The sequence below is a fragment of the Lactuca serriola genome, chromosome 6 (assembly GCF_051521515.1).
Source record: "Lactuca serriola cultivar US96UC23 chromosome 6, Lser_US96UC23_V15, whole genome shotgun sequence".
NCBI classification, from domain to species: Eukaryota; Viridiplantae; Streptophyta; class Magnoliopsida; order Asterales; family Asteraceae; genus Lactuca; species Lactuca serriola.
In genome coordinates, this window is record NC_136413.1 from 54,548 (window position 1) to 80,996 (window position 26,449).

At 36.6% G+C, this 26,449-nt stretch overlaps 1 protein-coding gene and 1 long non-coding RNA gene across 3 annotated transcripts; both read left to right on the forward strand.

The window, feature by feature from the left end:
* The first annotated feature begins 4,452 nt into the window (after positions 1–4,452).
* Positions 4,453–10,063, forward strand: LOC145057765 (Pentatricopeptide repeat (PPR) superfamily protein). 2 transcript variants are annotated; one of them, XM_079005655.1, is made up of 5 exons: positions 4,453–4,652; positions 4,804–5,068; positions 5,210–5,364; positions 5,501–9,557; positions 9,718–10,063. In XM_079005655.1, the coding sequence occupies exons 3-4, from the start codon at positions 5,323–5,325 to the stop codon at positions 7,898–7,900; spliced, it is 2,442 nt and encodes an 813-aa protein (XP_078861781.1). In that variant the 5' UTR covers positions 4,453–4,652; positions 4,804–5,068; positions 5,210–5,322; the 3' UTR covers positions 7,901–9,557; positions 9,718–10,063. The 2 variants fall into 2 exon arrangements, with proteins under 2 accessions (XP_078861781.1, XP_078861782.1); XM_079005656.1 differs by having other exon boundaries at positions 5,234–5,364.
* Positions 10,064–25,932: 15,869 nt separating this feature from the next.
* Positions 25,933–26,297, forward strand: LOC145059450 (uncharacterized). Its single transcript, XR_013686777.1, has 2 exons — positions 25,933–25,995; positions 26,074–26,297. It is a non-coding gene; the product is annotated as an uncharacterized LOC145059450 (long non-coding RNA).
* The last annotated feature ends 152 nt before the right edge of the window (positions 26,298–26,449 follow it).

Genomic DNA, 26,449 nt, shown 5'->3' on the forward strand with positions numbered 1-26,449 from the left:
TCACATGTTACGGTCACCTATTCGATGTGCCGGTAAACCACACACGCTCCACTAACGTCTTTGCAAGGGCACAAAGTGTAATTTCATGGAATTGCATTAATTCACTTTTGCCTAAGTAACTAAGATTGGGAATTTTATGAAAACATTTAGTTACTTTTATACTTCATTATACTTATAATGGAAGGTTTCGTCCTATCCTACCCGTTCGGCTAACGACCCTCCACTAGTCAAGAGTGCGGTGGGTAAGAGTGGATACCCATTCAATCGCCATTTTATAGGCAATTTCCTTAAACACCCCTTATAGACTAGCTTCGTGAATGAGGCCTACTAACGGTAAGACTGACCTTTACTCATACATATATATAATGTTAGACTTTTAATGTTATATATAGTATAGGGTGTATTTTACACTTTTAAAATACTAGGTGGTCTAATTTAACAATTATACTTTTAATTCAATTAAATTGTAAAACTAAACTTTTATGGATTTATTAAACCTCTTTTAATTATACACCTTAATTAATTAATAAAACCATAAGGGTGTGATTTGAACTTTTCAAAACAATACTAGGGTTTTAGAATTTAACATTCCTAATTAAACTTTTAATCAACTTTTCAATTCCAAAACTTGAGGTTAAGTTTTGAAACATTTCAAAACATTAGGGTTTAGAATTTAAATACACATCAAATTAAACTATTAATCCAAAATTTTAAATTCCAAAACTTGAGGGCAAGTTTTGAAACCTTTTTCAAAACATTAGGGTTTCAACGATTTAAATTTCAAAACTAAACTTTTGAGTTCTAATTTAAACTATAAAACCTAAGGGATTAATTTGAAAATTTTCCAAACTTTGTCAAGAATATTCTAGATCACATAATTCAAATAAGGCAATTAAATATAATTGGTGGTTATCTAATTAGATCTAGTTCAAATTCTTGCAAGATAATGATCAAATAATTTCCATAACTTAACATATATCAAATAAGGTAACAATTATCTAATTAGATGATCAAAATCTTTTATTTTGACAAGGATAATCATAAGGGATTAACAAAATTCGAATTTTATTAAGTTTAAACAATTGTGGTAATTATCCTAAGTCAAAATAGGTAAAAATCCCGAAAATCCGCCTTTCTGACAGCTAAACTCGCCGAGTCCCCTTATGGACTCGCCGAGTAGGGGCCTACTCGCCGAGTCCACAATGGGACTCACTGAGTACATCAGGCAGGAGGCAAAAAACGATTTTCTCAAGCATGAACAAATTAACAAGGCATCAATATAATAGAAACCAATCAAGGCTCTGATACCACTGATGGGTTTTGGTCCTAAGAACATCCTATGTGCTCATACAAACACTAATGCTTGGATCTAGGTTTCTCTGTTGTACATGCAAGTTATCCAAGACTATAAACCCTAATTCTAGCATTCAAGTAATCATATTAACATAAGAATGGGTTTAAGATCATACCTTGATTGTTATGTAGCAATAACAATCTCAATTCCTCATTGTATTGACTTTAGAAAGCTTAGGGTCACAAATGTCACTCCTCTAATGGCTCACAAACACCATAAGCAAGAGGATGAAGAGGAGAGAGGATGGAGGCTGCCCAAAATGTGTTCTAACCCTAGAAAGAAGCTTCACCACGTTTTTTGCTCATAAGGGTCATATATATAGTGAGGCTATTAGGGTTATCTAACAAGGAAACCCTAATTTGGATGCTTAAGCCCTAAGCAACCCATAGATCCCTTTCCTTAAGGCCTTGGACGATTTCCTTATGGGCTTCCCCATAGAATTCGTCCACTCCTTAATATAAGGCAATCCATGGCCCAAATTGCAATTATCTTATAATTACAATTCCAGTCCCTTAAGTTTAATTAATCTCTTTTAGTCACAAAACTAATTACTAATTAATTATTGACTAATATTAATTAAACAATATGATTTCTCCTTTAATATATTATTCTCATAATATATTAATAAATCATATTTAATCCTATCTCTCCATAATTCATCCTATCAAGTTGCTTTGGTGAAGGCAACCCAAAAGGACTATGCACCATCGGGTCAAGTACATACCAAAATAGTTATGGACTTAGACACTAATCCAACACATTGAACCTGTAACAAAAATACCAACTTACTTTCATTTAATTGATAATTAGAAATCAAATAACTGAAAGTACATTGCTATTTATTGATTTAATGAAAGAAATAAAATGTGTATTGATATTTACCTTGTAATTAACAGAAAAGTTTTTCATACTAGTGATCAATGGCTCTTCTACAACATCAAGCTCTGAAACTATCTCACCACCTGTTTGAAGATATTTCAGAATGCTCAATCAAAGAACCTGTGTCCTGAATACCATAATTTTAAATAAAGTATTAATCATTTCTCAAAGTAGAATGTTGTAATTGGAATAAATGAAATTGACCACAGAACATGTGACATATTCATGCCAAGCAGCTGCTATGGAACACAGTGCAAGGTCCAACAGAGATTGAAATTGAAGTCTGTTAAATGAAAACGTAAATTTGTAAAAAGAAAAAAAACAATTTACCTTTCATTTATTTGTGCATTATATTTATAGCATCAAACTCTTTTTTCAGAAAGAAAGTCATGAGATTGAGTATTTTTCCATAAGTCATCTGTTTACAAATGTCATTTATTTTATCAGATGAAACTTCATGGGTAAAAAGAAAGTGAGAAACGATAATTCTTATACATGAATAACTTTTATCCCTAACTATACATATGGGATATATGTTCATAAGTAGATAATACAAATAAGAGCAAATTACAGAAACAACATTATATTTTGGACAATTTTGCGGTTTAACCACTTCTATTTTATTTTTTCCAATCAAACCATTAAAGTTTCGGACATATTTCCAAATTTGACCCGATATAATAGGTCAAAATGATTAATTTGGAGAATTAGAATGGTTAATTTGGAAAAAAGTCTTAACTTTTATGGTTTGATTGGAAAGAATAGTGTAATGACAATAATTGCACAAAATATTATTATTATTATTATTATTATTATTATGCTTGTAAAGATAACACAAAAGATAACACACGAGGTAAATAGATAAAGACCTGAAGCTTCTGAAAAGATATCTCATTTGGTGTTTTATCAAGTTTATCACGCGAAATACCCATAAAATTATTATTATCACTTTCTCCATACGGGTTTAGAATTTTCAACCTCCCTTTCTATCTTTACAATATTCTCTTCCCCAAAACATTTTTTTGCCAAAGCAAACCAAACACCACAGCAACTGATTCAACTGAGACGAGTTAAGTTAGGTGTTAATTATTGTTTTTTCAAAGTTAAGGGTTCACAATGTGCACCTCTATTCTCTTAGGGAATAAGACTTATTAAGGTAATTTACTTTTCGGTATATTTACATCTGGGTAACTATTTTTTTTGTACACATCTAGGTAACAAATTTGTTGGAAGTGTTCACATATGACCATTATGACCTGCTATAGCAGGTTAAATCCTAGATGTGAACGCTTTCAACAAGTTCGTTACCTAGATGTGTACAAAAAAAATAATTACCCAAATATAAACAAAACGAAATGTAAAAATTAAATTATATGAATGGTCCCTATGGTTTGGGGGAATTTGTGTTTTTAGTCCCTAACTTATTTTTTTAACTTGGATGGTCTACTGTTTATTTTTGTTGCGCGTTTGGTCTCTGCTTTACCTAAAAGACTATTATGCCCTTATTAATTTATTTTTTAATTAATTTTCTTATTTATGTATTTATTTTTTACATATTTAAAAAAATTAATAGACCATACTAATATGTGTGGTCTATTAATTTTTTTAAATATGTAAAAAATAAATACATAAATAAGAAAATTAATTAAAAAATAAATTAATAAGGGCACAATAGTCTTTTTAAGTAACACATGACCAAACGCGCAACAAAAATAAACAGTAGAGACCATTCAAGTTAAAAAAATAAGTTAGAGACAAAAAAAAAAAAGAATTCCCCCAAACCACAGGGACCATTCGTGTAATTTAATTTTTACTTATTGTTTTGTTCATATTTGGGTAACTATTTTTTTTGTACACATCTAGGTAACGAACTTGTTGAAAACGTTCACATCTAGGATTTAACCTGCTATAGCAGGTCATAATGGTCATATGTGAACACTTCCAACAAGTTTGTTATCTAGATGCGTATAAAAAAAAGATAGTTACCCAGATGCGAATATACCGATGTGTACAAAAAAAAGATAGTTACCCAGATGCGAATATATCGAAAAGTTAATTACCTTAAAAGTCATATTACTCTTCTCTTGTTACCTGAAAAAAGTTTATCAAATGAGTAGAGCCAGCCAGCCAGGAATTAGGAAGCCCCCAATCCAGCAACATCATGGGCGGATTATGTATATTTGGGTTAGAAATAGCAAATATATCTTCAAAATTTTTAATTATAGGCATGTTAGTGTTAGTGTCAAAATTGGGCTGTGGCCCCTCCGGATTTCAGTCCGATTTCCAAACCAAGCGACAAGTCAAAATCGATTCTTCCTCCCCCTCGTTGCTAGTCGCTGCCTACGTAACTCGCTCAGTCGCTGCCCGTTGGTCTCGCCATTCACCACCGCAGCAGCTGTCACCGGTCACCGGAAATCAGGTATGTAATGCTCCTGTTCTCCCGTTCTCTAAATCTCTGGGATTCATCTCTTATTGAAATTGGAATAGTAGAGTTAGGAATTATAATTTTTAAATCAGAAATCTCAATTCTCCTATCCTGTATCCTGAGTTAGTTTCTGTTTTTGACTTAGCTGTCTAGTACTCTAGTTGATGATTTGTTTAGCTCTTCAAGCTGTCGATTAAGGACACCACAGTAACAGAAAAAAAAAAGACTGATTTGGTTCTGCTTAAAAGAAAATCAAAGTGAACGTATTGTTAAAAAAACTTCATATGGCATTGGAGTGTCGGATGCCTGCTAGTCACCACTGCCCATCGCAGCTCCTCCTGTCACCACCGTCCACCTGCTGTTGAGCACTTCTGCTGTCCTTTCTTGTTCACAGAACCGAAGAAAATCAGGTATGCTCCTGAGTGATCTCCTGTTCGGCTGATTTTGAATGAATTTTTCCTCCATTTTGATTTTTATAGATACAATCACGGTAATTTTGATGTTTAATTGCTGAAATTAAGTTTGTTTATTTGTAAAAACGTTATTTTTAGTTTCTAATACCCCCTACCCCAAAGTATATGTTCAAGTACCGCCCCTGAAAAACATGGTTTGAGCGGAAAATATCTGCCGGCGTCAATATTACAGTAGATCGGCAATTGACGAAATGAATGCATCGAGAAAGCAGGCATCCAATCTCAAAGAACAGGTAGATTCTCGTTCGCAAACTACCATCTTTTTCTATCTGTCAAATTCCCCTCATGCCTTTCTTGTTTCTATTTACTTTTTTCTTTTCCTAATTATCCATTTTTGTGTGTATAACTACGTGATTTGGCATTAAACAGGCCATTCGCGTAACAGACGCCGTTCGTGCTCTGGCCAACTTTTACGCTGCACAGCTCCTATCATGTTCCAACCAAATCCCAACCTCGTATTCCAATGTCCGAATGATTCATGCCCATATGATCGCTTCTGGGTTCAGGCCGCGGTCTCATATCCTCAACCGTTTGATGGATTTGTATTGCAAATCGTCTAACCTTGTATACGCACGCCAACTATTCGATGAAATTGCAGAACCAGATATTGTTGCCAGAACAACCTTTATTACTGCATATTCCGCTTCTGGAAATCTAAAGCTGGCAAGAGAAATATTTAACAACACTCCTTTAAATACTCGAGATACAGTTTGCTACAATGCCATGATAACAGCCTGTGCTCATAATGACGATGGTAACGCTGCTATTGAGCTCTTTCGTGACATGAAAAGAAACAATTTTCAGCCGGATAACTACACCTACACAAGCATGTTATCGGGGTTGTCTCTTATAGCTGAGCACGAATTACATTGTCAGCAGCTACACTCTGAAATTGTGAAGTCTGGAACCGGGTTTGTCACATCGGTTGTAAACTCCCTTATTTCTCTTTATATCAGGTGTTCTTCTTCACCTTTCGTAACACCTTCTTTATTAATGGATGCTGCACAAAAACTGTTTGATGAAATGCCACATAAAGACGAGTTATCATGGACTACAATAATCACAGGGTATATAAGAAATGACGATTTACACGGTGCAAGCCAAGTCTTTGATGGTATGAACAATGAAAAGCAAGTAGTGGCATGGAATGCAATGATTTCCGGATACATGCATAAAGGGTTTGTTTCTGAATCATTAGAAATGTCAAAAAAGATGAATCTTTTAGGAATCAAGTTTGATGCATTCACTTATACAAGTATCCTTAGTGCTTGTGCCAATGCTAAATTGTTTCTCCATGGAAAACAAATACACGCATACATGATCAGAACTGTAATAAACCCATCTCACCACTTTCTATATAGTGTCAACAATGCGTTGATTACATTATACTGGAAATGTGGTAAAACAGATGATGCAAGAAAGATTTTCGATAGGATGCCAATAAGAGATCTTATTTCATGGAACAACATTCTATCTGCTTACGTTGATGTAGGCCGAATCGAAGAAGCCCGATTGGTATTTACCAAAATGCCCGAAAAAAACCACGTGACATGGAGTGTGATGATATCAGGATTTGCCCAAAACGGATCAGGAGAAGAGGGTTTGAAGCTTTTCAACCAAATGAAATCTACCGAATGTCAACCATGTGATTATTCATTAGCAGGCGCGATTAAATCATGTGCAGCTATCGCGTCATTAAACCATGGACGCCAACTCCATGCTCAACTTATCCAATCAGGGTTTGAATCGAGCCTTTCCGCTTCCAATTCTTTAATCACAATGTACGCACGATGTGGGGTCCTTCAAGATTCACAGTCTGTATTCCTTACAATGCCATGTTTAGATTCGGTGTCTTGGAACGCGATGATTGCAGCTTTCGGGCAGCACGGGCATGGTGCTCAGGCAATTGAGCTTTTTGAAGAAATGCTAAAAGAGGACATAGTTCCTGACCGAATAACATTCCTCACGATTCTTTCTGCTTGTAGCCACTCGGGTTTAATTGACCAAGGTCAACGGTATTTCAACTCGATGAAAGATTCGTACGGTATAACCCCAGGTGAAGATCATTACGGTCGTTTGATTGATTTGTTATGTAGAGCCGGGAAATTCACCGAAGCAAAAAACGTGATTGAAAAATTACCATTCTACCCCGGTGCACCGGTTTGGGAAGCACTACTTGGTGGGTGTAGAATCCATGGAAATATGGAGTTAGGGGTTGAGGCTGCAGAAAGACTTTTTGAATTAATCCCGGATCATGATGGGACCTACATACTTTTATCAAACATGTACTCCAACTCGGGAAAATGGAATGATGCTGCACAGGTTCGGAATTTGATGAGGTCTCGAGGAGTGAAGAAAGAGCCTGCATGTAGTTGGATTGAAGTTGACAATATGGTCCATGTATTTTTGGTGGATGACACTAAGCACCCTGAGGTTCAAAAGGTGTATGAGTACCTTGAGGAATTGGTTTCTAAAATGAGGAAATTAGGATATGTTCCAGATACGAAGTTTGTGTTACATGATATGGAGAATGAGCAAAAGGAATACGCATTGTCTACTCATAGTGAAAAGCTTGCGGTTGCTTTTGGGCTTTTGAAGCTTCCTTCGGGAGCTATGATTAGGGTTTTCAAGAACTTGAGGATTTGTGGGGATTGTCATAATGCGTTTGAGTTCATGTCGCAAGTTGTGGAGAGAGACATTGTTGTGAGAGATGGGAAGAGGTTTCATCATTTCAGGAATGGGAAATGTTCTTGTGGCAATTACTGGTGAGAAGAAAGCAACAACACACTGTTGTGATCAACAATATCATGTGAGATGTAAATCAGGTATACAAACAGGTCTATAAGGAGACCAATCCTTAGAAAAGTATATTATTGTTGACAAACCATGATTATACTTGTGAAATTGAAATTTAGAAAAATTAGAAGTCGACAGAATGCAGCTCTTTTTGGATAAGTTATGTTGTTTTTGCCATTTTAATTATTATTTTTTTTTTAAAATACGAATTTCAAGAATTTGAGTTTTTTTGTCGATTTATCTTCATGATTACAAGTCTTGAACAAGAACAGTGTGTTTGTTTTTTCTTCTAGATTAGAAGAGGGTGCTACATGCAAACTAGTATGTAAATTTTTTCTTGAAATTTTCAATGAATGAGAAATTACTTTGAAAATACAATTTCAACAAGAGAAGGCTGACATACTTTCAACATGTAAATTATATAAACAATTGAGATCTACTTTAGAATTATTCAAGTGTTAATTATGATTAGTAGAGCTACTGATTTGATCTTATTTATCGAATAACCAATATCATTATTATTATTCTCGTTTCTATTGGTACAACAGAGAGTCCATTTTTATAAATGAGGATTGGAGAAAGAAGTGAACATTCCTTGAGACACTTCTCCATGAAAAAGTAATGATATTGAGTTACTTATTTAAGTACAAAAATTAGAAGCACACACAAGGAAAATGATAACAACGCACTTTAACTTATTTGTGAAATATAGCAATGTACTTTAATTTTCTTTTACAAGCATTGTAGTATCATTTTTTCTTATTAATAGAACATTATATTTTCTAACAACTTACCAAACTAAGGAAGTGAAAATTGCTTTGTATTTGGATGACATTACTATAACTGGATAGATTTTTCAAAGCACAATATAAACAAATCAACTTAAGTACATTGCTATTTCTTGCATTTTAACCCAAGAGTTAGAATCCAAATCAACATATACCTCATCTATGCTCTTTGCATTTTCAAGTTTATTATACATAACATGTCAATTTGGTTCAAGAACCTACAAGATAAAAGAATATGTTATTCAATCATAATAATATAATATCACTTCTACCTTTGTTGGTTGACAAAAGAATTAAAAAGGGATAAATAACCACATTAACATCGGAGTAATGAATAAATAGGAAAAAGCAATATATTTATATTTCTTCACCCATGATAACAACATACTTATAGCATGAAACTTACACAATATACTTTATTTTTTACATAACACACTTACCTTTTTACTGATAATAATTAATAGCAATAACATAAATTTTGTAAGCATCTTACATACAAATTACAGTTTATATATTCTTTATACTATTGTTGATAGTGAGTTGAAAACCGTCCAACAAATCTCAGCCCTTCAAACTCTCTCCTCATTCAATCTCAGCTGGAATAACTCAGCATTTACGGTTAATCAGAGTTCCCTTCCTTCTTTTGGTCGTCCGCACGTTTCCTCCTCCCCCACATTCACAGTCGGTTGCTCATGCCTATATAAGAGTATTGATTGAATGTAATTTGTTCAATTCATTCAATGCTTCATCCCAAAGAAGCCTAAATATGCGTCTTTCAAATCTTTGAACTCAAGAACGAATTGTGGGCACATACTTTATGGATTTCTCATGCATCCGATTAGGTATTGATTTCTCTTTTTCCTGCGTGTTTTTTTCTGAATAAAGAGTTTCGTAATTTTTTTCTGATTAATTTCTCCTGTGTCTGATTGTTGCGTTCCTTCATCAGTTTCTTCTTATCGACAACCTCACTATCTCTTTCTTTAATTCTTGTACTTTCTGAAGTTATGTAGTTTATTATCCAAGTGGGCAAATACATAAGAAAAAGGAGAAGAAAAAAAATAAGTTGAAGATGTTCACTTCATTGAAGGATGTAGATAAAGAAGAATCCATGGCTCCATTACAAGTCTGTGCAGGTAAAGCACTTTAGATCTGAATCGCACCACTGAAGGTATGGGACACAAGCTGGTCATTTTGATAGCTATATATATTCATGGATATTATTGAGTCCTTCACTTCTGAAGGTAAATAATCCAAGTTTTGGTATTTTATTTTGATATTTTTGCTCCTCGGTTGTGTGATTTCCCTAACTGAAGTTACGATATAAATAATGCAATTGCTTCTAGGAAAATTCTGAAGGTGCAAAATTTTCTATATTGTTTCAAAATAAATTATTTGATTTTTATTTTAACTTTATCATTACAGTGGTGTCAACATCTAGATTGCCAAAACCAATAAAGTTGTTGATGTTTGTACTTAGGGAGAGCTTGAGTTACATCTGATGAACTGATGAAGCTCTTTGTAACAACCCGAAATTTCATATCACTTCTTGTAACTCAAATTATAATCCAATTCGATCAACCAAACGCCGTTTCCAAATCCGTTTCCGATTTCGCCATTTAATTAAGTCATTAACTTGTATTGATCTAAAATGACTTAATGGGTGTCTTAATGCCATTTGAAATCATTCTAACACCCCATAATAGTTACCAGCATAATTCTAGAATCGACCATATCGGGTTACGGCAACTTGGTCGGGTGCAACCAAAAGCCCCGCCTAACGCCGGTATCGGGTAGAATTCCGCCGTGTCCAATTTCCGAGCACTATATAAATGTTTCAAAACTTTCATTTGAAGCTTTTGGCCATCTTTCCTTAATCACTCTCCAACCTCTCTCCTCATCCATAATCAAAGGTCCAAAAACAAAGATTTAAGGCTCCAAATCAAAGAGGTAACATCCCTAACTTGTTATCTAACCTCTTTAGCCTTCAAATTGATGTTTAATTTGAGTTTTAGAACCTAGAACATGTGTTTACGGCCAAGGATCAAGATTGGGCCGTAAACACTTAAAAATGGGGTTTTTAAGCCAATTAACCCTTCCAAAGCATTTTTGGGACTTAGATACGACTTTGAGGCTTTCAAATCAGGACTTGAAACACTTAAAACATGAATTTTGTGGGACAAAAGAGAGTTTACGGCCAAGGCATGTGCTTGGGCCGTAAACTCCTCAAACATGGGGAGTAAACACCTTTATACATGTTAGAATGCCTTGAAACTTAACCAATAGCCTTGGAATAAATCATAGAACCATCTAAAAATAGTTTGGAGACCATAAACATATCAAAATACCACATATAAGAGTTTACGGCCATAGAACATACTCCAAGGCCATAAACTCCTATTTATATGTCAAATGATGCCTTTAAACCATCCTAAAGCTTGGAAAATTAACTAGAATCACATGTGATTGCTCTAAGTGCCTTAAATCAATTTCTCTTGACCATAGAAGAGTTTACGGCCGTAAACTCCAAGTTTACAGCCGTGAACTCCCTTTTAAATAGTATAAATCCAAACAAATTAATCCAAGGCATTTTAGAAGTTCATTCCAACATTCCCTTGTCCATTTAAGCCATTTTAGCACCCAAAACTACCCAAACATGAGTTCACGGCTGTGAACTCATGTGTGTGTGTGTGTGATATATGGCCCTAAACTCCCTAATATGTTTACTCTTGGAGAGTAAACTCAAATCCCAAGTCCCTAGTGTCATTACACGTCCGAAGATGTCACCCGGATCACTCCAAACGCTTGTTTTGAGGTGTTTAACCTCGTTGGAGTGTAATGTTCCATATAATTAGTGATTGTAAATTTAATTGGATATATATGGACATTATTACATTTTACATAGGGACATCGTGAGTAATCAAGCCCCGAACCAACGTCTAGTGTCCGAAACCGTCGCATTTCCTCGTCTGGTGAGTTCATACCCCTACCGCTTTTCACTGTTTTTCACTGTTTTCAGGGGGGGGGGGGGGGGGGGGGAACACAAGCAAAGTACAAGGGTTTCTTGTACTCAAAAACTTGTTTTCGTGTGTGTATTTCACATTTTATATGCTTTTAATACTGATTGATACAACTGATAACCATTCGAGCATGCAGATCACGTAAACATTTATTTGTGAAATGGGTTTTATAAACTGTTATGTTTTATATATTTCACAAATGTTTTTCCACATTTTATCAGTTAAAAGCATGACATTAGAACACATGAACAATATAACTTGTACACTGTTTGTCCTCGGTAACACTCCACAGAGATACGCGAGTGGAGGACTATCATATTATTACTAGTAAATTTGTTATTCCTGTATGATTGGAGACACGTCCTCGGCGAACACTCCACAGAGATACGCGAGTGGAGGACTACACCTATAACCAGAATCTCGGGGATTAGAGAGCGTCACTTGAGTGTATAGATCTATACGGGGCTGACTACCCCACACCTGGCTGCTAGCTACAGCCAAACCGAAATGGTTCAAGGGTGACGAAAGTCATAAGGTTGTGGACTACTTATTGCCACAGGTTCAGTCTATAGTATGGTTATGGAACTCGCAATTAGGATAACAGAGATTTACTTATAGTAATAATGAATAACTTTATACACTTCACAAGATAACCAGGTTCGGAATACATCTTTTACATTGGTAATCAACATTCAGGAAAGTATGGGACTTTCCTGGGAAACCTTGTACATAACCAGGTCTAACCAGAATACATCTTTTACATCTTTTACAAAAAGGTAACCAACATTCAGGAAAGATTGGGGCTTTCCTGGGGAAAACATTTACATAACTAGATAAGTGTAACGAACTGGATAACCTTACATCTTTGACAAATGGTAACATACAATCAGGAAGGTATGGGACTTTCCTGGGGATCCATTGGTACATAACCAGAACAGTATAACAAAACAGATAACCTAAATGTACAGTTTCACCATGGTAAACACGTTTTCAGTGTACAACTTTACTTTACATAAAGTGAAATAACAACAACCAACCTTTTTAAGAAAATGTGAGATTTTCTTGGCGTGTGTTACATTTTCAGAAACAGAAAGGAAACATTAACATTTTCACAAAACAAAAATCACTTATGAACTCACCAGCGTTATGCTGATTTTCAAACTGCTTGTGTTCTCAGGTCAACGTTAGAACAGGTACCGAAGATCCTTTTGCCAGACGTCGGAGTGCTCAGAAGACCCGTTTCATTTTGTTCATATATATATATATATATACAATGTATCACAACTGTACAACTTTACTTTTGAAACAATTGTAAAACTTTTTATATGTAATGTAATGGTTGTTCTACTTTACTTACTATGTACATTGGATTTGATACTCAACGTGGAGTCAACCCTGGAAATGTTTCTGCCTTCAGTTTTCGGGGTGTGACAGATTGGTATCAGAGCCCTTGTTTATAGTGAATAAAGTATACCAAACCTTACATGGTATAAAACTATAAACACTAAAGGGCCTAAGTGCTCTGAAAAAAAAGTATCTTCAAACTATAAGTATTTTCAAAAAGTATATAAGTATACCGAGCCGTCGAGATCCGTAACTACAAGTAGAACAAAACATAAGTAAATGGGTGTTGTGTACTACGGTTAAACCTGGGCAGTTATGTAGTCGTGTCTAGGATCAATATAGCCTGGCCAACTATATTCATTCGAGACACGGCCAACATGTGCTTGGGAGTGACTGTGGTATGCGACATGCCTAAAATTTACCCTAATACCACAACCATCGCGTCAGTGTAGTAACGAATCATGAAATACTATGGGAGTATTTCTCGAGCTAATTCTTTGTAAGAATCCTCGTTCACGTATAGATCCTTGATCATTCCATTAGCGATAGTTTACCTGCTTTGATAACTCTTTTCTGCTTTATCGCTTATTTGGAATAAAAATTTGTCATATTTCTCGATTCAATTCAGAGGACTTATCATCCTCTCTTTCTTGATCTTATTAGATCAAGATGCCTCCCAAAAAGAGACCCAGCTCAAAGACCAACAACCCTCCGCCACCACCTCCTCCTGAAATTGATCCTGTGTTATTTCAGACAGCTGTTACCGCCGCGGTGGCAGCTGCCATGTCCCAACTAAACACCGGTGGTTCCAGTGGTTCAGGGGGTAGCAATCAAAATCAAGAAAGTAACCAGGAACACCGAAAGGAGGGTTCCTACAAGGACTTCATGAATGCAAAGCCTTCATCCTTTGATGGCACCGGTGGTGTCATTTCCTTGTCCCGATGGTTCGAGAAAATCGAATCCATTTTCGAAATCTGTGCCTGTGCTGAGTCCGATAAGGTCAAATTTGCAGCCTGTACCTTTAGTGATAAAGCTTTGACTTGGTGGAACGGCCGAGTCAAATCCTTGACCCTACCCGTAGCCAATGCCATGGGCTGGGACGCCATGAAAGAACTCCTCCTAGCCGAATACTGTCCCCGTGGTGAAATGCAGAAGCTAGAGCACGATCTCTGGAACCTGAAGATGAAAGGTTCCGACATGGCTGCATACATTTCCCGATTCGATGATCTTGCCCTTCTCTGTACTGGTCTGGTCACTCCTGAAAGCAAAAAGATCGAGAGGTTTATTTGGGGGTTAACCAATCCAACAAAGGGTCATGTCTTAGCTGCTCGCCCGGATACATATGATAGTGCTAAGACTTTAGCCCAAGCTATAACTGACCACAGTAATGATGTCGAGGAAACCACTACCGCTCCTGAATCAACTAAAAGCAGTGGTGAGAAGAGCAAGTTCTGGAAGAAGAAGAAGGGTCAATCTTCCCAAGGATCCTCCAAAAGACAGCAAACAGTAGCAGTCCATGCTACTACTACCCCCGTTGCTGCTGCCTCAGTTGTGGGATCCACAGCTCCAACTCCTACCAGCCGGTATGCTGGTAATCTCCCTCTCTGTGACAAGTGCAAGTATCACCACAACCCTGGACCCTATCGAGAACTTTCCTGTACCAATTGTGGTAAGAAGGGGCACACAGTCTGATTCTGCAAAGCTCCGGCCTAATCAGCCAATCAATCTTCTGGAGCAGGCGTTGGTCAAGCCTGTTACAATTGTGGTGAAGTTGGGCACTTTAAAAAGAACTGCCCTAAGAAGTCTATAGCTGACAACACCGGAAGGGTCCTCGCCATGGGACGGGAGGAAGCGGTCGCCGATCCCACTGTTGTCTCGGGTACGTTCCTTCTCGACAACTCATATGCTAATATTCTTTTCGATTCGGGTGCTGAGAGAAGCTTTATTAGTCATGCATTCAAACATAACCTAAAACATAATTCCCAACCTCTAACCAAAACGTTTACCGTCGAGATGGCGAACGGTGAGAAAGAAAACGCGAGCGAAGTGTTTGTAGGTTGTACCCTTACCCTGAACGACCATTCATTTCCTATCGATCTCATGCCGGTATCCATAAAGAGCTTTGATGTCATCATTGGCATGGATTGGTTGAGTCCCAATCATGCAGATATCCTTTGTTTCGAAAAGCCATCCGTCTCAACCTTCCTTCGGGTCAATCTCTTGTAATCTATGGCGAGAAACTCAGTTCCAACCTTCGTATCATTTCTTGCATCAAAGCTCAGAAGCTCCTGCGAAAGGAGTGTATTGCATTCTTGGCCCATGTAATCAACGAGAAGCAGGAAGTTAAAGACCTCGCGAGCATCCCCGAAGTCTGTAACTTTCCTGATGTATTTCCAGAAGAGCTCCCAGGAATTCCTCCCGAGCGTCAGGTCGAGTTCCGTATTGACCTAATTCCTGGAGCTACCCCCGTAGCGAAGTCTCTGTATCGCTTAGCTCCGGCAGAAATGTAGGAGTTATCCAGTCAACTCAACGAGTTGCTCAGTAAATGATTCATTAGACCGAGTTCCTCACCCTGGGGAGCTCCGATACTGTTTGTCAAGAAGAAAGATGGGTCCTTTCGGATGTGTATCGATTATCGCGAACTGAACAAGTTGACCGTCAAAAACCGATATCCTCTCCCGCGAATAGATGACCTCTTCGATCAACTCCAGGGAGCCAGTTACTTCTCCAAGATAGACCTTCAGTCAGGGTACCATCAGCTACGAGTTCATGAAAGTGATGTGTCCAAAACAGCTTTCAGGACTCGATATGGACACTACGAGTTCGTAGTGATGCCCTTTGGTCTAACCAACGCACCGGAGGTGTTCATGGACCTGATGAACCGGGTGTGTCGTCCTTATCTGGACAAGTTTGTCATTGTGTTCATTGATGACATACTAGTCTATTCCTGAAGCGAAGAAGACCACAAACAACATTTGAGGCTAGTGTTGGAAACCCTGCGATCCGAGAAGTTGTACGCGAAATTTTCCAAATGCGAGTTCTGGATTCGGAAGGTAACTTTCCTCGGTCATGTAGTAAGCGAGGAGGGTATTCATGTAGATCCTTCCAAGATAAAGGCGATAGAGAATTGGTCAGCACCGAAGACACCCACAGAAATCCGACAATTCTTGGGTCTCGCTGGCTATTATCGAAGATTCATCCAGAACTTTTCCAGAATCGCCAAACCCTTAATCACTCTAACACAGAAAGGTGTACCCTTTTTTTGGAGTGATAAGCAAGAAACCGCATTCCAGACACTGAAGAAAGCCTTGTGCAGCGCGCCTGTTTTGTCCCTACCTGAAGGGACAGAGGACTTCATTGTCTACTGCGATGCGTCTACTCAAGGCTTAGGCTGTGTGCTGATGCAAAGAGGAAAGGTGATTGCTTATGCCTCTAGACAGTTGAAAGCACACGAGGTCAACTATACCACACACAACTTGGAGTTAGGAGCCGTAGTCTTTGCATTGAAGATTTGGAGACACTACTTCTACGGAACCAAGTGCACGATCTTCACCGATTACAAGAGCCTGCAACACATCTTTGACCAGAAAGACTTAAACATGAGACAAAGGCGATGGGTAGAACTACTCAGTGATTATGAGTGTGAAATCCGTTACCATCCCAGCAAGGCCAATGTGGTAGCAGATGCCCTTAGCCGAAAGGAGAGTGCAGGCCGTAAAGTGAGGAACCAAACGATGATCATCCATTCCAATCTACCCATGCAAATCAGAGAAGCCCAGTTAGAAGCCCTCAAACCCGAGAACGTGTCGACCGAAGCCTTGAGAGGAATGGAAAAGAAATTTGAGATCAGAGGTGACGGAGTCTATCGTTTCATGGATCGGATCTGGATTCCCAAGTCCGTAGGATTCAGAGAAATAGTTATGGAGGAAGCGCACAGAACCAGATACTCTGTTCACCCGGGATCTGACAAGATGTATTTAGATCTCAAGAAACAATATTGGTGGCCAAACATGAAGGCTGAGATAGCTACATTGGTGGGCAAGTATCTGACTTGCGCCAAAGTTAAAGTTGAGCATCAGAAACCCTCGGGTCTGCTCCAGCAACCCGACATACCCGAATGGAAATGGGAGATGATTACCATGGATTTCATCACCAAAATACCTAGGTGTCCAAGTGGGTACGGTACCATTTGGGTGATTGTCGATCGTTTGACAAAGTCCGCTCACTTTGTTCCGATCAAAGAATCATACAAGATGGAAAGACTCGCGCGGATTTACATCCAAGAGGTAGTCCGACTGCACGGTGTACCAGCGTCCATTATCTCTGATCGAGATAGCAGGTTTACCTCCCGATTTTGGCAGTCTCTTCAGAAAGCTCTTGGAACCAAACTAGATATGAGCACGGCATATCATCCTCAGACCGATGGACAAAGTGAGAGAACAATCCAAACCCTGGAGGACATGCTTAGAGCATGTGTCATTGACTTTGGAAAGTCGTGGGACACACATTTACCTTTGATCGAATTCTCGTACAACAACAGTTACCACACCAGCATTAGGGCTGCCCCGTTTGAATCCCTATACGGTCGCAAGTGCAGATCCCCTCTGTGCTGGGCCGAGGTGGGGGATACACAGTTAGCCAAGGGTCGAGTCCCGGACAGTGCTTTCACTAGTCCTGAAATCATCCGTGAAACCACCGAGAAGATCATCCAAATCCGAGAACGACTGAAAGCTTCACGTGATCGCCAGAAGAGTTACGTTGACAACCGTCGGAAACCATTGGAATTCCAGGTTGGAGACCATGTCATGTTGAAGGTATCGCCCTGGAAAGGCACTGTACACTTTGGTAAGCGTGGGAAACTTAATCCGAGGTACATTGGACCTTTCGAGATCCTCGCCAGGATTGGTCCGGTAGCCTATAAACTTCGTTTACCTCACGAGCTCAGTAACATCCATCCCGTCTTCCATGTTTCAAATCTCAAGAAGTGCCTATCCGATGAAACCCTAGTGATTCCTTCAAACGAGATCGAGATCGATGAAAACCTCAACTTCGTTGAGGAACCGATCGAAATCATGGATCGAGAAGTCAAACGTACGAAACAAAGTCGCATCCCGTTAGTGAAGGTTCGTTGGAATGCCAAGCGAGGACCGAAGTTCACTTGGGAGCGGGAAGACTCGATGAGACAGAAGTATCCGCAACTCTTTCCAGATCCATGATTTATATTTTGTCTTATATCTTGTCTTGAATTTCGGGACGAAATTCCCTCTAATGGGGGGATAATGTAACAACCCGAAATTTCATATCACTTCTTGTAACTCAAATTATAATCCAATTCGATCAACCAAACGCCGTTTCCAAATCCGTTTCCGATTTCGCCATTTAATTAATTCATTAACTTGTATTGATCTAAAATGACTTAATGGGTGTCTTAATGCCATTTGAAATCATTCTAACACCCCATAATAGTTACCAGAATAATTCTAGAATCGACCATATCGGGTTACGGCAACTTGGTCGGGTGCAACCAAAAGCCCCGCCTAACGCCGGTATCGGGTAGAATTCCGCCGTGTCCAATTTCCGAGCACTATATAAATGTTTCAAAACTTTCATTTGAAGCTTTTGGCCATCTTTCCTTAATCACTCTCCAACCTCTCTCCTCATCCATAATCAAAGGTCCAAAAACAAAGATTTAAGGCTCCAAATCAAAGAGGTAACATCCCTAACTTGTTATCTAACCTCTTTAGCCTTCAAATTGATGTTTAATTTGAGTTTTAGAACCTAGAACATGTGTTTACGGCCAAGGATCAAGATTGGGCCGTAAACACTTAAAAATGGGGTTTTTAAGCCAATTAACCCTTCCAAAGCATTTTTGGGACTTAGATACGACTTTGAGGCTTTCAAATCAGGACTTGAAACACTTAAAACATGAATTTTGTGGGACAAAAGAGAGTTTACGGCCAAGGCATGTGCTTGGGCCGTAAACTCCTCAAACATGGGGAGTAAACACCTTTATACATGTTAGAATGCCTTGAAACTTAACCAATAGCCTTGGAATAAATCATAGAACCATCTAAAAATAGTTTGGAGACCATAAACATATCAAAATACCACATATAAGAGTTTACGGCCATAGAACATACTCCAAGGCCATAAACTCCTATTTATATGTCAAATGATGCCTTTAAACCATCCTAAAGCTTGGAAAATTAACTAGAATCACATGTGATTGCTCTAAGTGCCTTAAATCAATTTCTCTTGACCATAGAAGAGTTTACGGCCGTAAACTCCAAGTTTACAGCCGTGAACTCCCTTTTAAATAGTATAAATCCAAACAAATTAATCCAAGGCATTTTAGAAGTTCATTCCAACATTCCCTTGTCCATTTAAGCCATTTTAGCACCCAAAACTACCCAAACATGAGTTCACGGCTGTGAACTCATGTGTGTGTGTGTGTGATATATGGCCCTAAACTCCCTAATATGTTTACTCTTGGAGAGTAAACTCAAATCCCAAGTCCCTAGTGTCATTACACGTCCGAAGATGTCACCCGGATCACTCCAAACGCTTGTTTTGAGGTGTTTAACCTCGTTGGAGTGTAATGTTCCATATAATTAGTGATTGTAAATTTAATTGGATATATATGGACATTATTACATTTTACATAGGGACATCGTGAGTAATCAAGCCCCGAACCAACGTCTAGTGTCCGAAACCGTCGCATTTCCTCGTCTGGTGAGTTCATACCCCTACCGCTTTTCACTGTTTTTCACTGTTTTCAGGGGGGGGGGGGGGGGGGGAACACAAGCAAAGTACAAGGGTTTCTTGTACTCAAAAACTTGTTTTCGTGTGTGTATTTCACATTTTATATGCTTTTAATACTGATTGATACAACTGATAACCATTCGAGCATGCAGATCACGTAAACATTTATTTGTGAAATGGGTTTTATAAACTGTTATGTTTTATATATTTCACAAATGTTTTTCCACATTTTATCAGTTAAAAGCATGACATTAGAACACATGAACAATATAACTTGTACACTGTTTGTCCTCGGTAACACTCCACAGAGATACGCGAGTGGAGGACTATCATATTATTACTAGTAAATTTGTTATTCCTGTATGATTGGAGACACGTCCTCGGCGAACACTCCACAGAGATACGCGAGTGGAGGACTACACCTATAACCAGAATCTCGGGGATTAGAGAGCGTCACTTGAGTGTATAGATCTATACGGGGCTGACTACCCCACACCTGGCTGCTAGCTACAGCCAAACCGAAATGGTTCAAGGGTGACGAAAGTCATAAGGTTGTGGACTACTTATTGCCACAGGTTCAGTCTATAGTATGGTTATGGAACTCGCAATTAGGATAACAGAGATTTACTTATAGTAATAATGAATAACTTTATACACTTCACAAGATAACCAGGTTCGGAATACATCTTTTACATTGGTAATCAACATTCAGGAAAGTATGGGACTTTCCTGGGAAACCTTGTACATAACCAGGTCTAACCAGAATACATCTTTTACATCTTTTACAAAAAGGTAACCAACATTCAGGAAAGATTGGGGCTTTCCTGGGGAAAACATTTACATAACTAGATAAGTGTAACGAACTGGATAACCTTACATCTTTGACAAATGGTAACATACAATCAGGAAGGTATGGGACTTTCCTGGGGATCCATTGGTACATAACCAGAACAGTATAACAAAACAGATAACCTAAATGTACAGTTTCACCATGGTAAACACGTTTTCAGTGTACAACTTTACTTTACATAAAGTGAAATAACAACAACCAACCTTTTTAAGAAAATGTGAGATTTTCTTGGCGTGTGTTACATTTTCAGAAACAGAAAGGAAACATTAACATTTTCACAAAACAAAAATCACTTATGAACTCACCAGCGTTATGCTGATTTTCAAACTGCTTGTGTTCTCAGGTCAACGTTAGAACAGGTACCGAAGATCCTTTTGCCAGACGTCGGAGTGCTCAGAAGACCCGTTTCATTTTGTTCATATATATATATATATATATATATATATATATATATATATATATATGGGTTAGGTTATATTGTTTCTAGTAACTATTGTGTGCCAGAATGCACGGATCTGGACCACCGGATGAATAGAATCAACAATCGTGATCTGAGGGTCTATGATATTACAATAGGGTATCATGTATCCTATAATCACACAAATTTCAGCAAAAGGGTATTTTGGTCAATTAACCTATTTTGAAAAAGGAAATTTTCGGGTTTTAAGGGATGATTAATTCCCTTATTTTTAAAAAATCTGGATTTTTTAAATGAATTCTAATTCAAATTTTAATATTACTTTTAATAACAACCGATTTTATTCTGTCAGAATGACAAAAAAGTCAAGAATAAACTAATAAACATATTGCGGTTTTATTCTTGTAGAATATTGTTTCATTTAATATATTTTTTATATTAAACATGCTTAAAGAATTATACAACATATTATCAAGAATAACATTTTCTAAAGAATACGGATTTTATTCTTTAAGAATCACTATTTACATTCATCGGTAAAGAAAAATACTATAAACAATTATTACAATCATTCTAAAAAATTATGACTAATAATGGTTTAATGATTACATTTATTCTTAAAGATTAAAACTAAAAATGGTTAAAAAAGAAAAAAACCATCAAAATCTAACAAAAACACTACTCTATTCCGAAAGAATATTATTGCTAAGAAACAATTTATAAATTCTGACAGAATACATTCTGTTAGAATACAAATATCGTTCTCCATGTTTTCTTCATTTTCCACATTAATGGCAACATCTTCAAAACCTAAATTCACAAGGAAAACATAATCAATTTTCAAAATAATAAAAAATTTAGTGCATTAAATAGAATAAAACAATTAATCCATATTCCATTCCAACAGAACTGGAATTCGTGATTCAAAATGAAAATCGAAAAGCAATTGGATTAAAAGTTCATAGATGATGGTTCATTTTAATTAATAAAGTCACAGGAGGTTATACCTCATGTGTTCGGTTTCTAAGAGAATAAAAACTATAAAAAATATCCATATTCCATTCCAACAGAATTGTAATTCTTGATTCCATTCCGATAGAATTTGAATTCAAGATTCAGTTACCGTATGCATTCTATTGGAAAAATATTCTATTGGAAAAATATCAAAGGGAAAAATGCATAAATCAGTAGAACAATGGAGATGATATGCAAAATCGATAAACATTCGATAAAAATTCAATTACTAACCATGAATACAATTTGAAGCCATGACATGTTGAGCGATCAATACGGTAATATTTCTCTTTGGCATTTCATCAAACACTTTTAGGGCAACTGTTAATTTGGTCCTAACAAAACCATCCAATTGCAGTAAAATCGAAGCACACTGATCAAATCTCAGATAATAGAATATTTTAATCAATAAAGAAAATAAGACACCTGATTGAGTTTTAAATTAACTTTTATTCTGTTTCAACATGTGTTTCCTTTTGATTGACAGTCAATGAATCACCAAAGAAGCAACATCCAGTTACCTTATTTCTTCTTCTGAGTATCACGTTCCAGTCAAGAACACGGTGTTGTTCTTGACAAATCAATCAAGAAAATGGGACATCACACCTTCATTGCTTCTCCTTCATTTTCCCTGTCAAAACACCAAAGCTCAAACACCCAATCAAAACACCCATGGATTTCCTTCAAAACTCAAACCCATATCCCCTTCATTATATCAATTTTCCAGGAAAACCCAAACACCCCAATGATTTCTATTAAACATTAAATAAAAAAAGAATTTTTTTACCTGATTGATGATCGACGACCGGTAAACCAGCCAAACACCCCTTGATCGACGAATGATAACACCTCATGCGGCCAGTCAAAGACCGGAGACCCTTTCCCTTACTTCCCGTCGATCCTCACTGTCAAACCACCCTCATCAGAGATGCTGTTTGTCACCACCCACATTATTGGCTGCAAATCCTTCCTCCCTCGTTCTTTCTGTAAATCAACAACAACAAACACCCATAGAATCATCGACCACCACCAAGTTCTCTCATCCCCCACTCCTTTTCCTGTCGGGTTTAAGGCTTCAAGGGTGGCTCCCTGCCATACACTCGAGAAATTATTTTGAGACGAGATGATTTTGTGATCGACGACCGACTGATAAAGGGATGTTAGTTTGGTAGGGTTTAACTAATTAAGGAGAGATTAATTGAAATATTTTTTTACCATAATTAGATAAACCAAGTTTACCATTATACCCTTTTTAATTTATTTAATGATTTATTAATTCCTGAATTCTCATTGGTGCATTTAGGCACACAATACTTGCTAAAAACATTTGAACCTAACTCATATATATATATATATATATATATATATATATATATATATATATATATATATATATATATATATACAATGTATCACAACTGTACAACTTTACTTTTGAAACACTTGTAAAACTTTTTATATGTAATGTAATGGTTGTTCTACTTTACTTACTATGTACATTGGATTTGATACTCAACGTGGAGTCAACCCCGGAAATGTTTCCGCCTTCGGTTTTCGGGGTGTGACACTCTTGACCTCAAGTTTTGAAAATTCATTTTTCTCCTTATTTACATCACTAGATTGCATTAATTTTTAGAGCAAGATAGCTAATTTCCATCTTTATCTTTCTTTGTTATTAGTGGATATTTAGTTTGTGACACCATATTTAAAAAAAAGTCATATGGTTTATGTTTATGTCAAGCATCACCTGCTTTCTGCTTGATGTGTTGGATATGGATGAACTACCATGAACGAAGTTCTATTAAATTTATCTCCGAGACTAATGGAATCAAGGTGTGGATTAATGACAGTAGGGTAAAACCATTTTTTTTTGTTTCAGTTTAGTTTGGTAAAACCATTTTTTCTGTTTTTGAAAGATATTTTTATTAATTTTTGTTTGCATGTACATGGCATTTGTTATTGGTTGCAGTGAATTTTTTTGACATCTTGACATTCAGGGAAGTGGGGCTTATGGATAGTTGAGGAATAGAAAGTAAAGATCCATACCATGTTCTATTGAAAAGCAACTTGATTTTTCCTGCAGATGCATACCAGTGGAACAAAGTGGTTCTTCATTTGTTTTTGCAAAGAGAACTAGAGTATATGATATGGTAATGTTGAACAATGTTTAAAGATCTTTACTAGAGTTTATATAAATGGGTTCTGTCACTTCTGTGTATGATTGCAAATAAGCAAAATTGAGTAATTTTCTTATGAAATTATCAAATATTATGTTCAATAAAACCATTAATCATATTGTGATTAAGTATTGCTTTATATGGTGAAGTGTTAGATCTTTGTGTGTTTTTAGAACTAAGAATGTTTTTTTTGTGTGTTTTTCAGTTGAGGAGAAGAGTTGGGATGACATTTTCGTGTACAACCAAACTATTCACCACTAGCTTTACTCCCGCTAGATCTTATCATGATTTCTTTCTCTTTCTCTTAAAAATACAAACATTTACTCATTTGTTTTCTAACCGGTTTGATTTGGCTTCTTTGTAGGAGTTGTTCAGGTCATGCCTTTGCTATCGGTCTTTATTTTTTATTTCCTCCAATCAGGTAATTACTTACATGCATTTTCATATTTTGTAACCCTAACTTTCATTTGTTCATTTTTCCTGTCATTGTTTTGATTATGATTGACGGACCAAAGGTAAAAAAGAGCAACAAAACACACCTTCATAATGTTATGCAATTTGCAGAGGTTTATATAAAAATAAGGGGAAACACTGCGATTGAACTTGAAAGAAGAGGTAAGAGTTACAAAACCCATACTAAGATTTAATTGCTTTACAATAAAACAAAAAGTTATTGATAATGACCCAAATAAAAATTAAAAATGATGGGTCATCAAAGATTTCCTACCAATCTGCCCAATTAGCCACCCAAAAAATACCTCGGAACAATGAAAAAACAAAAAAAGATATCTCGGTAACGAAAACTACGAAAAAAAAAATGTTATTCTCAGTAAATCTATTGTATAAAAACATAACCTCCTATTAATTTGCCCAATTAGCCACACCTTAGGTTACGTTTTGATCATTTGGATGTCACACTATTGAGCTTATATGTAAAGTTCACTAATTTAGCACTAGCCCACCAATTGTATTGACATATGATGATGATGCAGAAAGCTTCTATCTGGACTGGGGATAAGATATGTATTTACTCATCATGTACAAATAACTTCATTAGTTTTATAAATAGCATTAATTTTTTTATCATCTACATGGAATGGAGGAAAGTGAATGTGTTTCAACCTGGCATGCCCGATTTTCCTACTACTTTGTTGCTATAAGAAACATGAACCATCTTTATCAATAAGTTTATGAAATGGGTGGGTTTTAACTTTGAAGAAATCAATTTCTTATTTGCTTTAAGAAAATCATATTTTTATGCAGTCTTTTAATCAAGTTTATAAAGTATGCTTAAACCGGTTTTATGAAGAGCATTAAATTTATTGTAATTCCTTTTCAACACAAATAGTTACCTTATTTTTCTTAGTTTTTGTGAACACAACAAGACACAAGAATTAAAGTTCTATCAGCATGTTCTTTTTCCACACATTCATCTTTTCTTGCTTAGAAGTAACACATATCTGATAACACATACCATCAACAATTTGTTTTCTTAGGGAAAGCCTTATGAAGCTTTGGAGAATCGCTCTTAGGCTCAGTAATGGTTAGTTTCAACGTGTACAATGTGAATTCATGTTTAATGCTTCAAATTATCACAATTCTTTTTTGTGTTTTGAAGAATGTGATTATGAACTCCAAATGTATTGTGTTGATCCTAGGTATATGGTTGCAATTAGAGCGGATCTGTTATGCTATGAGGTAAACATAACCATGTGGCATCTTTATGTAATATATTTAAGTTTTGCAGTATGTAATTTGAAATCTGTTTTGTTTCAGGCGATTGAAGTCTTATTGAAAATCGCACGCTAACATGTGGAGAAGGTAGTAAAAATTACAATTGCACTTAATCTCAAGTTATTCATCATCCTACTCACATCCTATTATTATTTTCAAGTGATCATCATGTCATTGTTTGTTTTTTTATTCAATTTCTGAGAAAAGTCTTATTTCATCTCTGCAATAAGAATATGGTTGGCTTTCTTCATTCTATTCATGTTTGAAACATGTTATACTTTCGAGCATGTTATACTTTCGAGCATATACTATTTTTGTTTCCATTTTGTTTAATTTTTGTAAGATATCAATTTTTGTGGAAGAAAAGTTCAATGAACTCAAGAAATAAGATTTTAGCATAAAGCCATCAAATAAGTCC

Excerpts from the sequence above, each read along its gene's own strand:
- LOC145057765 (XM_079005655.1), top strand. The coding sequence starts at position 5,323 with ATGAATGCATCGAGAAAGCAGGCATCCAATCTCAAAGAACAG. Across the intron at positions 5,365-5,500 it reads CATCCAATCTCAAAGAACAG|GCCATTCGCGTAACAGACGC; the intron begins GTAGATTCTCGT and ends GGCATTAAACAG.